The following is a 17736-nucleotide window of genomic DNA, read 5'->3' on the forward strand; positions in this document are numbered from 1 at the left end:
TGTTTTTTTTTTGTTACATCTCTTTGTTTTTTGTTACAAGTGTCTTTGTTTTTTGTTACAAGTCTCTCAGTTACTCAATGGACTCTGTTTTCACACCATTTTTTTATTATCTTTACGGTTTTTGTTTTATTAATTAGTTTTTTTTAAGACCAGGGCTAATGCCCTTAAAAATTATATTAAAAACCACGAGGAAAGTGAACAATTGTTACATCACTTAAAATAGCCGAACTTAAAAGGAAGGAACAAAATGAAAAGCATGACCATGAGTGTCAATATTTAGACCATGCTTCCATAGGAGATCTACTACTTGGTTTATTAGGTAGGTTTCATAGTTTTTATGTAAGTGAATTTTAATAACCCACGATTTTTCAATGAATTTGGGATATCCTTCGGTTCAAAAATCATAATCAACAGATATGGATCGAAAGGAATACAAAGATTTTGTAATATATTCGATGATGCCTTGTAATTTACTCCCCCGCTTTTCTCCTCAAGGCTAACAATCTCACTGTACAGTGTACTCTCTCTGAATTGTGCACTAATAAAGAGCTAGAGTATTTGTTATAGCTGCATGCCCATACCTATGTACTACATTACATCAACATAAACCGCAAAGCATTCATAAATAGTATCACCATTCATGGCAAAATAGTTCCAGGTGTTGGGTATCACCATTCAACCCAAAATCAAAAGCACAAAGGGGGAAAAACAGGTGACCACCTCAGTGGTACATATTGACTTTACAATATATGAGTGTGTTTGGTTTGCAGTTGGCAAACCTCAGACGTCGGCGATTGTTACTTCTCATTTTTGTGCATGGGAAAGTGGGTATTTCCGTTTGCATTGCAAGTATGCAAACGGGTTCCCAAACACACATACTTGTTTGATTTCTAAGCTATTACGAAGTAGATTATTTATGTGCCCATCTTTTCTTTAAGGGTACTGCAAAGTGAGGTGATATAAGGAAGACCTGTGTTTGACCCACAAATGTATTTTACGGGAAACTTCTCCAGTCCCAGACCAACCATCACTACCCATCTCTTCCTTTGTTTTTCTTTCGTTTTTCTCTTCCCATCAAGGGTTCCAATCCATTCTGTTATGTCTGTTCTTGAAATGTTTGTGGCATTAAATCTTCTATATCAGGAAAACAATCATGAAGATGAGAAGTTATGCGTACAGTTCCAACCGCAAGACAACCAACCCCGTATTCCTGTCTCCACGGGTTGTGCAATGTCCCTTTCGCGCTTGTGTAGCACTCTGACAAACTCGTCAAAACTTAGGTTTCCATCCCGATTTGCATCAAACAAATGGAAAACAATTTCAACCACAGTGTCCGAGAGAGATATGCCACATACCTGAAATTATAACAATCAGACAAAATAAGAATTTACTGTCATCGCCGTATAATCTAGAAAAACCCACCAAGGAAAGAAAATTAGAAAAACACTTTGTTTAATCTAAAGTCCACACTCGAGATCATATAATAGAAAAAATTGATAGCAGAAAAAAAGATTTGCCGCATCAGTTAGATGATATGAAAATCTTATCCTCTATAAAAAAAATGTCCATTCATAACTATTACTACTATGTTGAGCAAAAAATCAAAGATAAACGTCATACATGTGATGCTGCTCTCTGAAAATCATCTCTTGTCAACAGGCCATTTACTTCTCCAAAACTGAAAAGGGCCAATGAAAATGGCAGTAACTTTTTCCGTAGCTCTGCAAAGTTTTTGAAGTCCTCAAATGTGATTCGTGCATCCTTAAGGCGTGGATCATCATTCAGTCCATCAACCCTTTCAAGCAACCTGCCTAGATGACTCATGTCGGCAGAAGCAACCATGGAGAGCGCAAAGTCCTTGGCTGATATGGTTTGGCAAGATTGGTAGTCATAATGAGCAAACTCCAGCCTCAGAATCTGCATAAAATATTGCAACTGTCACGCATAATCACTTCTAAGGTCACTATAGAAAAGAATCTACATTAATGAAACTTTTCCAGCAAATGGAAAAGAATAATCTAGTGTATATAAATTTATGGCAGGGATTCAAATCCACACAATCGTTTATGTAGAAGCATAAGTGTCAAGTTATCTCATTAAATCACAACCACATGTCACATACTGGTAGATAAACCCCCATTAGTAGTTAGTTACAATAGGTTAATTAGTTAGCATTTGTTAGTTATGTGAGATTGTTTGAGTAAGGCCTGTCCCTATAAATAAATAAAAAAGGGTTGAGGGAGGGGGATCTTATCAAGTTGGAAAGGTTTGGACTCTTGGAGAGTGGGAGGATGTCAGCCTCTCAAAAATACCCTAGCATTAGTGTAATTCATCTCTGGCTCTGTTACCAGAGTACAGAGTGGTACTAAAGAATAAAGCACATTTTGTCACTTTTCTTCCTCTATTTTCTTCTCTATCCTGATCCATACCAAGCAGAATAAGTATTTTCACTATCCTTGTGCTTGCTTTTCCCTTTCTTAGATCAAAATAGATCTAAAAGATAGCATGCCAAATCCACAAGTACAATCACCATATCTGGCATAGTTCTAAAGAATTATTGGCTGCCAAACAGCTAGTCTTCATGCTTCCTAATTCCTATAGTGTTTAACATGACTAAAACTTAAATTTGCAAACATTAAAATTTCTTAAAACTATCTCTAATTACGCATACAAGCAAAAACAGTTTTTTGCAGTTCTTAATGCTATTATCACAAGTCTCAAGTACATCCACATTAATGATATTAAAAACATAAAAGTATAAAGATCTTTTTCCACATGCATAACTATGCAATATATCACAAATATTCAGCCAACTTATAATACATGGTTTCCGAAATATGTGGACCAGAAGTAACAAGCATACCCTTTATCACTATCCTTCAAGCCAAAATACCAGAAACCAAAAATCAAACTTATGATTTTACCTTTCCCTGCATTTGGGAGGGGGTGTTTAAAGAAGAAATTTACCAAGACAAAAGACAAGAGCTTACAGTGCATTTAAAGGATAAGGAATCCTCTCTAACATAAGAGAAAAACACCGAATGAAAAGATATAGAGAGGGTTAAGAAGAAAACTTCAGTGGAGTACAGCTGCTTAATCCCTCAACATACCATTCCCTACAAAATAAAAGTAAATCAAACCCCATAATGACAGGGTGTGATTGAAACAACTAGAAATTTACCTCATCATGCAAGCCTCTCAAAAAATTTACAAATTTATCATGTTGGAGGCATCCATTTCCATCTTTATCAAAAAAGTATTCCACCAGCCCTCCATCTTCCACAGAATCACTCGCCTTTAGGCCAGTTCGCAGTCCATCCCTGTGGTGAACACCCTGTCGATGACGAGATCGCATCAATGCCATCACTTTCTTGAATTCTTCCTTATTTATCTCCCTGTAAATGGGGAAAACAAATTAATGTCATCACAAGAGAGGTATAATTGTAATAGTGGAAAAGCAAGCGCCCACAGGGATGCAAATCCAATTCAAATGTAGCTAGAATTACAATGCAACATTTTGTGTAGCCTTGAAATTGATGCCATCACAAGTTCACAACAAACTAATTGCAATATCCTTATGAAAATGACTGATTAATATAATGGTTAAAATGAGTAAAGTGAAGAATATACTGTAAAAGAAAGAATCACATTTTACAAAATATTAACTCGGGCTATATATACATTGAGACTACCAAGTGATACTTCACTTTCAAAGGAGTAGCACAAACACTAACCCATTATTGTTGACATCAAACATTTTAAATGTCACTGAAAAGCTTGATTCTGGGATGCTGAGTAGTGTTACAAAAAAGATATACCTGCTCCAGAGAAAAATAACAGTATTTAGACACACATACAAACATATAGATCACGAGGAGACCGTTTGAAAAGAAAGTGCAAAATAGAAGAAAAATAGCCAAATAACTTAAAGTGGCAGCAAGCCCCTTTGAGGACTGCTTCATCCTCAAATCATATCCTACATAGGCTTCCTTGCCTCCACTTTACCTTATCCCCCCCTTCCCATAACAGGTCGTAGATGTCCTTTGCAACTAAAAAGGAAAGAGAAGAAAGCAAAGGACATGTTTAGTTTGAGAAAACATTTTCTCTTTTCATTTTGTATTTTCACATACAACTACAAAATCATCACCTCATTTTTACTTTGTTTCATTTTTTCAAAACGCTGCACAAAAAATGTGAAAACAACACGTTTTGTGAAACCAAACATGCGAAAACTGCATACACAATAGTAATACACCCTACCCCCGCAATCACCAAAAAAAATAAAAAAAATACTTGACAGAGAACACAACATTAAGACAAAGGAGATAACTCACTCTTTAAAAGATATCAGCCCATCATTGTTTACATCAAAAAGCATAAAAAATTCTGAAGAAGGGCAGCATAAATGGCCCGGCCTCCTTTCACCTTCCAAGTATCCATCTCTAACAAGGTGGGATTCAGAAGGAGGGAAAACAGGAACCACTGCTCGCATTAGGTCTGCTGGTTTCATCAAAACTTCTCCTTCTGAACTACGATCAGATGCAAAGTACTCAAAAACCTTAATCAAAAGAGTAGTAGACATTGTCAATGCAGTGATCATTCAAAAGCATATTACTTTGTGTAACATTAATTGAGTAATGCTACATTCTATTAATAATTCTCCTAATTCCCTACAAGATAATAATTAAATGAAAAGGGACAGCCATCTAATATCTTTAAAAAAAATGAAATGCATTCAATACTTTCATGCATTTCAGAATGCAGGAGGATTTGCGAGAAGATGTTACAGAGAGGTTTAGAATTATCTTTTTAAGTAGAAATTTAGCCCAACTTTTTTCTGGACTTCTCTTCTCCTTTAAAGGAAGAGCTAAGCCAAACACATTTTCTGAAAAATTATTAAAACATCATCCAGCTTAATTTTATAAAAGGAAAGGAAAAAATAACGTTCTTAAAAAGTTGAGTTTTTTAGAAAAAAGAAAAATTAGAAATATACACCCACTTTCTCTTTCTATCTATATTCCTTTTCCCATTACATCACTTATAAGTTATAACAACTATCATTTTTTTCTCTTTATCTTTTCTTTTTCTTCCTGTCTCCTCTTTCCACCTCTATCTCTATCTTTTGCTCCCCACTCTCTCCTCAGTCCTTCCCCTTCATGTTCTAATTTCTATCTCTCTCCTCCCTTTCTTTCAAGTCAGTTTTTAAGGGGAAAAAAGTTACATGATCCTGGATTACAACATGTTTATGGTCCCAATCAGTCTCCACACAACACAACTAAAATTCATAATGCACTCTCATATGTTTTCCAATAAAAAATTTCCTCTTTTAATACCGTAAAGGCAATGGTTAGCAAGAGCCACAAAATAAATCTCAATTATGTTTTACGTGAAAATTGGTCTAATTCTAAACCATAGTAGTCTAGAGTCTAGACCATGTAATAATTTCTCTCTCTTTAAGCTTAAGAGAAATGAATTTTGTCATACAACTTTTACTTTAGTTCTTAAGTTCTGAGATTTAACTTTAAAGTAAATTTCTAGTAAAAAAATATCCAGACTAATAAACCACTATTAAATACATGGATTGAACTTTGTGCACGTAGAAAGATACTATTATGTTACAAATTAATTAAATCACTAAATATTTACAGTGATACATATGCCATTATTAAAATCACCTTTTCCGGAGGGCTTCGCAACCGTATGCGCTTCTCATAGTTGAAGAAAACCTTTCTCCTGAACGAATCTGCACCACAGAAAAATAAATAAAACGCATTATTATTATTTAAAAAAAAAAAAACCTAGAATTTTAGAACCACCGAATGGACCTTAAAAAAATGATGAGAGAAACTTGCCTCCAAATAGCAAGGCACCGGAACATTCAGGGAGCGAAATTTTCGAAAGGAACGAACGACGCCGTTCTTGGTCCTCGGAAATCGGCGTTGACCGGTCAACGAGAGAAGAAATTGAGCTCTTCAGCAGAGACGAGTCGAACTCGGAATTGTGCGAAGAAGAGTAGCCGTAGAGAAGAAGCCCTGATACGCTCGCGCCGGCGAGGACGGTCGAGAGTGCGTTTCGACCGAACCAGGTTCGAACCGGGTTCGCGGTGTTGTGGAGTGAGGAGGAGGAGGAGGAGGAGGTTGACGCGTGGCGGATCTGGGACCGTTGGGTTGAGAAGCGTCGGGCGAGGAAGGGTGAGGATCTTCTGAGAGTGGAAAACGAAAGCATGATGATGATAACTGGAAAGTGGCGTGTTTGGGTGAGTGGGTGAACTCGAACGGGGAAGTAGTAATTAAAGAAATGAGGGGAACAGCAAAACCAGGTGCGGAACTGGAGAAGCCAAATGAAACTAATGAAAGGACGTTTTAGTAATTTTGTTGTTCAAAAATCGGTGGGTGAAACCATTTTTTAGGGGATCGCTATTTGCTATTCTCACCCCACACTTTTTGAAAAAACCTTTTACACCCCTGACCTAGATTCCCCAATAGGAGGGTGTTGGAGAGGAGTTTCTCCGAGGCTGAAACCGAAATAGGTTTTGTGCTTGGAAGCTTTATGAGGAACTTGGCTTGGGGTTTCTACGATGTCGAACGGTCTTGAATGGGTTAATTTTGTGAGTGCTGTTGTGCAATGGTGCTGTGAAAACCTTTTATCACCAGGTTTTGACAATACCTGAGTGTGAGGTCGAATTCGGGGTTGTCTATGTTTTGTGTTGTTCTATGTATAATATGGCACCTTTTTTTTTTTTGAATTGATATTAGTATACAAGGATATGTAATAGAAATTTGATTTGATGATTCCGTGGAAACTAGGCAACGAAAATTCGGATTGAAATATAAATTGCTGAAAAATTGTTAGGCAACGAAAAATTTGATTCTGTTACGTAATTTAAGCAACAGAATCGAGTTTTGCTGGAATGGGTGGTGAATAATAGCAATGGAATTACGATCTTATTGTTAACTTTACAACCAAAAAAAATATGATTTTGTTGCATAGTTTTTTCTTTTATGCAACAAAATCATATTTTCATTTTTTTTTCACCTTTATATCTTATAAAGAAAATATGATCTTGGTTTAAAGTTCGTAAGGATTAAGGAATCATGTTTCTCTTGGAAAAATATGATTTTAGTTTTTATATTTTCATTTACTATTGGCTCCCAATTCCATGCTTGTCTAACCTTAATCATCTATCATGATACAAACAAGTCCCTGACAATGCCTACGTGGCATTGTCAGTGCCGACGTGTCGCAATGTCAGCGCTTCTCATTCCCGCCCAAAAATGTCTTATCGGTTGCCATTAATTGTTTTTGTCGTTTTGTACATAACCCTTCAGTTACCGATGCGCCTTTTCAAATTATGCACTATTTTCGATGTCCCACGCTTTCCATTGTTACACGCCTTTCCATTTTCCATTTTCGTCGTGGCTTTTGGTTTTTGGGTTTTGAATGCTCTCCCGTTTCGATTAGCTCTCCTTTGCATTTATCGTTCGACTCACCGTAGGTGCTCTTTTTTCCTCATTTTTGTTTTTGCTATTTAGTTTGGTTTGCCATGAATACACGCCTTTCCATTTTCCATTTCCGTTGTGGCTTTTGGTTTTTGGGTTTTGAATGCTCTCCCGTTTCGATTAGTTGTCCTTTGCATTTATCGTTGGACTCACCTTAGGTATATCGGTGTATATTACGTGTTTTTGTTATGCTACATGAGTTTTCGCAGGCTAACAAGACAAAAGGTTCGACCTTTGTTCATTTTGTCATTCGTTTATGTTTTCCTATACCAAGGTTTTCCATTTTTGGCTGTGAACCCTTTTTTATTATGCATGTGCATTCTTTATAAGGTTTTCTTCCTCATTTTTGTTTTTCCTATTCAGCTTGGGTTGGACTGCATGATGAGGTTTGAATATCGGTGTATATCGGTTTAGGTCTTTTTGATGATGCATGTCTATCAGTGAATACGTTTTTGTTTTATTCTTAAGTTTTTGCAGGACAACAATACAAAAGGTTAGACCTTTGGGCATGTCTACCAGATTTGTTGTGTTTGGTCTTCGTTTTAGGTCTTTTTGATTATGCAGGTCTATCAGTGAATACGTTTTTGTTTTATTCTTAAGTTTTTGCAGGACAACGATACAAAAGGTTAGACCTTTTGCCATTTTATCATTATGTTATCGTTTCCTAAAGGTTCGATCTTTGTTCATTTTGTGATTCGTTTCTGTTTTCCTATACCAAGGTTTTCCATTTTTAGTCGATTATTTGTGTCTGTGAACGATTTTTGACTGTGAACCCTTTTTTAGGATGCATGTGCATTCTTTATAAGGTTTTCTTCCTCATTTTTGTTTTTCCTATTCAGCTTGGGTTGGAATGTATGATGAGGTTTGCATATCGGTGTATATCGGTTTAGGTCTTTTTGATGATGCATGTCTATCAATGAATACGTTTTTGTTTTATTCTTAAGTTTTTGCAGAACAACGATACAAAAGGTTAGACCTTTGTTCATATCTACCAGATTTGTTGTGTTTGGTCTTTGTTTTTGTTTGGGTTGGTTTTGTATGTTTGGTTTTTTCACTTCTTTATCGTTTCTTAAACCCAGATTTGTTGTGTTTTGGTGTATGCCATGAAGCCAAAAGGTTCGACCTTTGTTGATGTTGCATGTGCATTTTTAGTACTTTTTGTTGTTGTTTTCATTTACTTTGGCTACCCTCATTTTTGTTCAATACTCTTTAATTTGGTTGTCTGTTGGCGGAGAATAACCAAGTAGCCGAAGAGAAGACCTGCAGGTTTGTTCTTTCCTCATTTATTTTTTTCAATCCTCTTTTATTTGTTCAATGGTTCACATAAATTTTTTCTTTGTAGTCATGTCTCGCAAACAAAACCTCCTATGTGAACTGCATACAAAGAAAGGTACTTGGAAGATTGTCGTGCGAATAACTGATATGTGGCGTCTTAACAAACATAATGGTCGACAATCCATTGAGATGGTGTTGATGGACCATACGGTAATTTAAATGTTATTCAGTTTAACAAGTTTATCATCTTTAGTTAACTGACAAGTGTCATTTGTATTTGTTGTAGGGTACAAAGATTGGGGCAACTCTATGGCAAGAATTGTTCCCTGAATTTGAACCCAAGTTGCGTTGTGGTGGTGCATATGTTATTCAGAACATGAAGGTTGTTGATACTCATTCTGACTACAAAGTGAATGCAATTAAATATTTGGTTTATTTTGTGAAGACAACGTCTGTCAAAGAGGTGGACAGACCTGAGATTCCTCCTAATGTTCATGCCATTACTTCATTTGCTGATATAATTTCAGGCGTTGCAAAACCTGATACTTTAGTTGGTATGCAATTTATTTTTTTGGTATACATCATTGTTGTACGCATCATTAGTTGGTATGAATATATTTAACATAATTAGCATTACTCTGTCTGCAATGTAAATAAATATTGTGGGTGTTATTGCTGAAGTGATTGAACGCAAAACAGTTAATTCAGCATATAGAGTGACTGTCAAGTTGAGAGACAACAGGTTTGTTTAATTTTAATCCACCTCTGTAGTATTCTGTGATCTGTAATCAAATTTCACTTTGTCATTCTACCCCAATTGAGACCCAACATGTATGTATATGTTTTGTTATGTTATAGTCATGTTGAGATCTTCATGACTATGTGGGAGGAATATGCTCTTCAGCTGGATGATGCTATTGAGAAAAACCATTTTGTGCAAAAGCCATTGGTTGTTATACTAACTCTTGCTAAGATCAAAGAACCCAAGGGTCAGTATTAAGTCATTCTCCATTTATTAAATGTTTCATTGTTAACTTCAATTTATGAATGCATTATATGTGTTATATTTTGCAAACAAGTATCCCCTCAGTGTACAGAATATAAAGCATGATTTGAAGTTGTATGTGAATGGTGACAAAAACGAAATTCAACAGTTCCATGATAGGTACAATGAATGATTTGAATTTGTTTGATGGGTTATTAAGCAGTTTGGTACAGGTATACATTTAAATTGTTAATTGATGCAGTTTACGTGTGCCATTTTATATTGGCGGTCTAGATGATGAGGGTGGTGTTTCTCAGTCACAGTCTACCCAGAATTGCCAAGATAAGTTTTTGCATAATGCTCAAATAGTGAGCTTTGGTGAAATAAAGACTCTGCAACAGGTAAGTCTATTAACTGTTGTTAATTTAAAATTATGAGAGTCGTTATCATTTTCAAGTATTACCACTTAAAGGCATTGTTTTTAGATTATAGGTAAGTCCATATTGTACAACCACTTTTGATCCATTAAAAATAGGTGCAGCCTGCCATTCATGCCAGAATCATGTTACTCACACTATTCCAAGGTAACATTTATTTTTTGTCGAATACGAATTGAATAGTTATTCGAATTTATGTTCTTTAAGTCATCCAGATTCACTGTTTTCTGTAACAATGTTTTGTTGATCTAGGTATAAGTTAGTTGTCAAGATGGAACAGAAGTGAGAGAAGGCGAACTTCCATTTTTGGGATGCAGTATGTATCAAAATATTTGGTAAAACTGCAGAGGAATGTCGTCAAGAGTTGATTGCGGTAAGTTATTTATATTACAATTATATTACAAAATGATCAATGATCACAAATGTGTATTTAAAATGGTTTTTTATTTGTAGAGTGGTGATGAGATCAAGGTGTTCCCTGCGTGTGTTGATCAATTGTTGGGTAAAACTTGGGTTGTGAGATTCAAACACCGTATACAAATGCACCCATCATCCATGTTGGATTTTTGTGAACAGGAACATTATATACAGTCAGTGATATCCACGCTAGGTCTATAGGTAATAATAATTTGTCCATGTCAGTGTAATTCGTAGATGTTAAAAAAAAATTCTTATCAATCTATTCTTACTTGCAGGATGAACAATGTATAAGCAACAAGTCAGCCGATGTTGGTGTTGCATCTTCATCACAACAAGATTATCATCCTACAGTAGACATTTTATTTATTTGTTTACATTATTTGTTTTTACCGGGAATCACTTTAATTATTATTGTATTGTTATTTACTAATAATTGTTATTTACTAATAATATATGTATTGTTACACAACCTTCATTGTCACAGTCATCTGAATATGATCCTGGAAATGCTGCCTTTGTAACTCCTGCAAAAAGAACGTCCGATCAGCAAGGAAGTAGTCAGTTTGATAGTGACGACTTCACAACATATGAGCTATCAACCAACAAGCATATAAAAGATGAGTAATTAGTTGTTATTTTGATTTAAAAAATTGTAACTTTTTAAGTGATGTATGTATTTTATGTTTCACATGTCATACCTTTTGGTTTGAACAATGTGTGTATGTTATGCTTGAAATGTCATACCTTTTGGTTTGAACAATTAGGTCATCTTTATGATGTATTTTGTGATGTGGAACAAGTTTAATTACCGATGTATGAAGAATGAATTGTATGAATGTTACAACTTATGCCAGCATCAACCTTGAGTTATTTTATAAAATAGTTAATGTAGAATATGATAATAACAAAATAATAACTTCAAAATTGTTCATAATGAAATACGGATATAAGATTCATATTAAAATACCAAACATTAATGTATTTTAATTGTTGTTGAAATTTTACTGAAATTATTTAACGTTTTGTGTTGTGTTTTAATCGTTTTATGCATTGTATTAAAATGAAATTAACATTGTTGTCAAATTCAAATTTGTGTTATGAATTTGTTCAATAAATTTAATGTATTTCATTTTCGTAAACAAAAGTTCAGTTTTATTATTTTAGTATATAATTTTAATAATATGGAATGTCATACTTTTATTTACACATGCAGGTGTTTGAAGGGTTTTATGCATTGTAATACAAAATTGTTGAGTATTATTATCTTAATATATAATTTTAATATGGAATACAAAATGTGATTCTTTATTTACTTGCAGGTTTTCAAGTACAAACGTAGGATTTAAAACTTCACATATCATGCTGACGTACTTATGAAGGTAACGTATACTCATTTACAAAATCCGGCCAAAGGATCATCTTGGAAATAGTACATATACACAGGTATGCTCGATGCCATCAAAAGGATCATGGGGTTATAGCTATAATAAGTCTTATGGGTACAAACGTAGGATATATATCAGTACATGTAATTAATTGGCCAGTTATAAAGTACAAATGTCAGCAGGTGCAAATTCCCAATGCACAATATATGTGTCGAAAGTTGTAGTGGTCTAATCATTATTGGGGGGGTGAGAAAGGTACTCATTATTATTACGGGGAAGTGTAAAAGCCTCCCAACTAATACACATCACCAGTATTAAATATATTAATTTAGTTTATATAATTAAGAAAACATTTATTATTATGAACTGTTAATTAACTGTTGATAGTCGCGCTATTAAATTAAATAGTATTAAAATAGTAGTATATTTGAAGAGACGTCGCTTAAAAACCCATGAGAATAAGCAATAACTGCTACGCCAAGTAGGTTATGCATTTATTAAACTCCATTCATTTTCATTCAATAATAATAATTACAAAACGTGAAGTATATCAAACCACCACCAACAATTATCCACATTTTTTATATCATTTCTCAAACAACGTCATACAACCCTTAACAGCATGAGTACACAGTCATCAACCGCCTCCAATGTCGAAAGTTCTTTAACTTTTCCATCCTTCGTCTTTACTTTGTATATGTTTTTCCATCTTCCTCTTTTGCTTCTCATTTGTATATGTTCAACATTCGTTCATCACTAATCGTTGCAATGTTGTTAGTGAATTTTACTTTTCCCTCCTTTTTGTATGGTTATTATATGTTATATGCCCTTTATAGACTACATGATGTTGATGTTTGTAACACTGTTGACTACGATATTCGTCATGTTCAGTCCGCAGATTTACAAAATATGTTGTTAGATTTATGTCTTTTCCTATTATTTGTGTGATACTTCTTATATGTTTTTGGTCGATCTTTGGTTACATTTTTTAAAAAAATGTCTTCCAAACACAAACCCAAGTACATATATTTTGTTGTGCCTTCGTATAGCGTATTTTTCTATTCTGATTTGCAGGTTTGTTGTAATGACCCATTATTTTTGTTTGTATTGCCTTATAATCCCCCCTGTGCAAGATTCACTACATTTTTTTGCAACCATTATTTAATATTAAGGATTGTATTCGGAACATTAACGGTATTTATTGATCATTTTCGTCAGTACCTTCGTATACCTGTTGTTATGTTTCATTATTTGTTTGTATTAAATTATTTTATTTGCTTTCATTTTGGTTATGCCATTCAGGACCCACCTATGTTATTCGCATTCGGTATGACATACCAATTTAAGGTCGTATTTCATGTTGATAGGGTTAGTATTTGTCATCCTTTATGATATTTATCCATTTGTTTTAATCCCACAAAAAAATAATATATGTTTAAATATTTACATGATCCCTTATAAATCAGTAACACGTTTAGGTTTTTACTTCCAGAATATCATTGAGGTACCCTCTGTTTATCATAAACAATGGGCTCCAGATTACCTGGATTATGTGGTGTTGGACTACAATGGAAAGAAGCACCATATAAGAGTTAGAAAATTTAGTAACCGAGTCTACATTGCTGATGGCCTCAAACACTTCAGGAGGGATATGAGAATATATGAAGGTGTGATGATCACATTTGTTGCGCCGAACAAGAATTGGAAGTTTGATATCCACTTCTCACCGCCACTGCATGCATAGACATGTGGCAGGCTTGTCCATTCTGCCAGAGAATATGTGTTTACTGTGGATGTCGACAATCAGATGATTGTTAGACTTTATCCATTGGTAACAGTTTGGTCATATGAAGTTTGTTTTTGTTTTCTAATATCATACTTTTTAAATATTTACTGATTAGCTTCGTTCCAATGTAGGTACTGCCACTCGATGTTGTGGGTTATGTTAATGCAGGAGACGACTATGTTACTGTCCTTGGTGTTCGTGGGCATCATCACTTTTGGAAGTTGAGTATGCATAATGGGCTTAAATGTTTTGCTGAGCCATGGTTCCAATTCTTAACAGAAAACGATTTGATGGCCAGTGACGAAGTTGTCTTTTATTTCAAGCCAAATCAACTTCTTTGGGAGGTCATTGCCAGAAAGCAAACTGTGTGGGACGAGGACGAGGACGATTCCCCATGATTATTTATGTTAAGAATTCACTAGCTTTTAATATTTTGGTTTAAAATATTTGTAACTTTGTTTGATATTTTATTTAGTAATCATGTAATATTTATAAGCATTTTAATATTCCCTTGGGGAACCAGACAATTTATTATTTGGTATGTAAGTTTTATGAACAACATACTCGCTTAAGATTTGGATGCTATTGATTATGAATTTACTTAGTTGCTATATTTATGCCTTTACCTGTTTGAATAAAGTGTTTGATGTTAGTTGATTAATATCATATTTATTCCTGATTGCTTAACATTACCAATGTTTGTTAATTAAGTGAATTTTTAGTCCTGAAACAATGTAATGGGTACCATGAATTTAGTTTTTAGTCTTATTAATCATTCTGTTTGAATACCAACAGATTTTTAATATTACCTACTTACATTAAATACGATGAATAATATATACCACTTTAACTACTATGGATAGTTATAAAATATATTTTATGAAGAAAAAAATATATTCTAGATTTTTTTAAGAAATATCGATGCATATTAATAAATTAAATATTTAAAAAGATATCACAAATGCAACAACTTTTCCCGTTTGTCAAATCAAAAGAGCAAATTTGCAGGATTAATTAGACATTTGTTTGCATATCAATAAAGGCTACAACCACATTTAATGGAGCAATTAATAACCAGTACTGTTGTTTACTGTTGGTCTGATTGACACAAGCGTGAGGGCCACACAATCTTTGATTTCAGGCTTGGAGGAAAAGAAAACTCCACAAATTAGTGGCAATGGACCGAAACCTCTTCTTCTTTTTTGTTTAACAGCTTTAGTGCAGAATACTAATGGAGAATAATTCATAACCTTAGTCTCCCATCTTCAACAACATTCGCTCACATTCATCACCATCTAAAACTCATCTATTGATAAATGAAGAACCAAAAGTGAAGCTGCTAAACAACAACACCACATCACTTACTTCTACTACTAACTGCCAAGTAAGCTTTTTATGTTAATGCAATAAATTATATTTTACATTAATTATTGTCCAGTAATTGATGTACATGTAGGGCATGCATATTACATAATGGTGTTTGAGTATGTTTATCTGACATTTGTATTATGAAGCTCTGACACAATATTGTAGAACTTATTCATTACGAAAAGGTTAAATGGAAAATTTTGCTCAACGGAGGAAACATAGAAAACACATTTTGCAACAAAGAAGACAAAGCTTTGCCACTCCAAATCCAGATTTACATAGTGGTAACAATACATTCAAATATTCTTTTAATTTGTACTTAGTTTATAAATTCTTATGCATGTATCACAATTATTGGTGCAAAAAAGCGTAGACGTACCTCATCATGTGAAACACACCCTTTTGTAGACAGTGCGTTACCACATACACAGTCTACACCATTATCAGAAAGCACTTTGACTATGAATCAGAAACAACAAGATTTTACAAGACAATTTGAAACTCGACCAAAAATTTTTGTGAATTCACGTACCATCAATGCATCTTCAATACAGAGGAATTTGTTGTCCAAGTTTGGGAAAGAGAATATAACTATGTCAACCCTTAATTCATCACCATGTATTCATCACTTGCTTGACACACATACATTTGAGGCTTCCTACCTCTTCTCCCTCTTCCTGGTTTGGGCCTCCCATGTCACTTTAACTCATCACACCACTAGTTCTCAATCTCCTTAAAGTCATCATGTGCAACTGAGTTGCCCATCCAAAATCATCATCGGCAAATTAACCCTAGATAATGGAGATGAGAAACCAATCTTGTATGAAGAGAGTGTGTGATCTAAATCAAGAGAGAACGGAGGTTGTAGCCATTGTGAGAGTATGCAATCTGAACGAGGTAATAGCCACCGAGAGTGTACGATTTGAATGAAGGTTTTCATGACCGTGAGGGAGTGAGAACGAGGGTCGCAAGGGAGAGTGTGTGAGTGAAGAGGAATGAGTGAAAGCAAGTGAGGTGTAGGTGCAAAGTGATCGAGACCAATCGTAGAAAGGAATGGCAAAGAAATTGAAATTCTCTCATTTTTGCAAAGAATTTCAATTCATGCATTCTCTGTTGAATAAAATTCTTTATTAAAATGACTGAATTCAATTTCTCTTTAAATGATTTATCCAAACGTGTAATTTCACCTTAAAATATTTTAATTACAGGATTAAAATGAATTATCCAGTTAAAAGTCATCATCATGTTATGTAACTAAATCCATATACAAAACGAAAACACAAATTCATTATTTATGAGGGTAAGGGCTATTTGTGTTACTTCACTTGTCCTGTCTACAAAGCTTTTGCTTAGGAGTCGACTTTCATCTCCTGCACATCCTTGGCTTATTGATATTTGATTTGTTAATGGTTGTTACTTCATGTATGTATAGATTTTCTAATTACTCTATTATTTAGTATTGTTTGTATGTCAATTTGTTCACTAATTTATTTGTTTGTTTACTCTTATAGGTTTATTCAAAGGATGAATCTCCCCTACCTCCTATTGCACCACAATGGAATACATTTTGAAATTGAGAAGCTTGTTCATGGCAAATATCATATATGCAACACATACAACAAGTAAATTCATTTCAATTCAACCAGAGGAGATGGATATGTAGTAGATATCATTAGAGACTCACTATAATCATTTGTTCATTTTTATTTACTTCTTTCATGGTACACGATTTAATTATTGTTAGACTAATTTGGAATTAGAATTATGATGGTATTGATTTTTATTTGATATTATGGACACTACTTTTGGTCAAGTTATACCATTTGGCCTGTTTGCTAAATAGCTTTTTCTATTTGTGAAAAACACTCACAATTGTTGTCCATAAAACACGACGAAAAATGCATTTTCATGATGCATCTTTCTCGATTTATGCTATGCAACTAGGATGCACATCTTAATGTGACTGAAGCACATTTCCATTGAACAAAATACATAATGGAAATATGTTTTTGTTGCATATATAGGGGTGTAAAGTGAAGCATAATAAATCCATTTTGGTTGTATATTTTGTTCAATGAAAATGCTTGGTTGTGCATTCAGTTACACCTTCATTTAGACAACAAAAATATTTTTTTGTTGTGTATTTTGTCCAACGAAAACACATTTTCGTCAGGAAAATATTCAAAATGTAGAATTATCAAACAAGTAATGGGGTGGAAAGAACAAAAAGTGGGATGAGAATAGCAAAGCCCATTTTCACTCCAACCTACTTAAAGTGTCTATATTCTCATATAGATTAATTTAGTCTTTAACTTTAAAAAACAAAGATTTAGTCTCCCTATCTAACAATTCATCATGCTTTTAAAGTTGAGAAAGACTAAATCAATATATATATATATATATATATATATATATATATATATATATATATATATATATATATATATATATATTTAATTTTAAGAGTTAATTTTATCATTATGAAATTATAGGAATCTAGATTATTTTTTATCAAAGGTATAAGAACTAAAAATCTATATTTTTTTCTAAATATATATTGAGAAAAAAACAATATTATTTT

At 33.9% G+C, this 17736-nt stretch overlaps 1 protein-coding gene, 1 long non-coding RNA gene and 1 pseudogene across 2 annotated transcripts; 1 reads left to right on the top strand and 2 right to left on the bottom strand.

Annotated features, from left to right (window-relative positions):
* Positions 1-17736, bottom strand: part of LOC106796704 (proline-rich receptor-like protein kinase PERK13) — a 71882-nt pseudogene that overhangs the window by 16254 nt on the left and 37892 nt on the right.
* Positions 424-6375, bottom strand: LOC100806575 (calcium uptake protein, mitochondrial). Its single transcript, XM_003549248.5, has 7 exons — positions 5853-6375; positions 5676-5743; positions 4335-4558; positions 3735-3818; positions 3182-3395; positions 1621-1917; positions 424-1355 (listed from the first exon to the last, which is right to left on the bottom strand). The coding sequence occupies exons 1-7, from the start codon at positions 6223-6225 to the stop codon at positions 1152-1154; spliced, it is 1464 nt and encodes a 487-aa protein (XP_003549296.1). The 5' UTR covers positions 6226-6375; the 3' UTR covers positions 424-1151.
* On the top strand, positions 12961-14311 carry LOC121173792 (uncharacterized). Its single transcript, XR_005889187.1, has 3 exons — positions 12961-13369; positions 13494-13832; positions 13919-14311. It is a non-coding gene; the product is annotated as an uncharacterized lncRNA (long non-coding RNA).

This window comes from Glycine max, chromosome 17 (genome assembly GCF_000004515.6).
Source record: "Glycine max cultivar Williams 82 chromosome 17, Glycine_max_v4.0, whole genome shotgun sequence".
NCBI classification, from domain to species: Eukaryota; Viridiplantae; Streptophyta; class Magnoliopsida; order Fabales; family Fabaceae; genus Glycine; species Glycine max.

Excerpts from the sequence above, each read along its gene's own strand:
- LOC100806575 (XM_003549248.5), bottom strand. The coding sequence starts at position 6,225 with ATGCTTTCGTTTTCCACTCTCAGAAGATCCTCACCCTTCCTCGCCCGA. Across the intron at positions 5,744-5,852 it reads CGGTGCCTTGCTATTTGGAG|ATTCGTTCAGGAGAAAGGTT; the intron begins GCAAGTTTCTCT and ends TCTGTGGTGCAG. Across the intron at positions 3,396-3,734 it reads TTTGATGTCAACAATAATGG|GGAGATAAATAAGGAAGAAT; the intron begins GTTAGTGTTTGT and ends CCCCATTTACAG.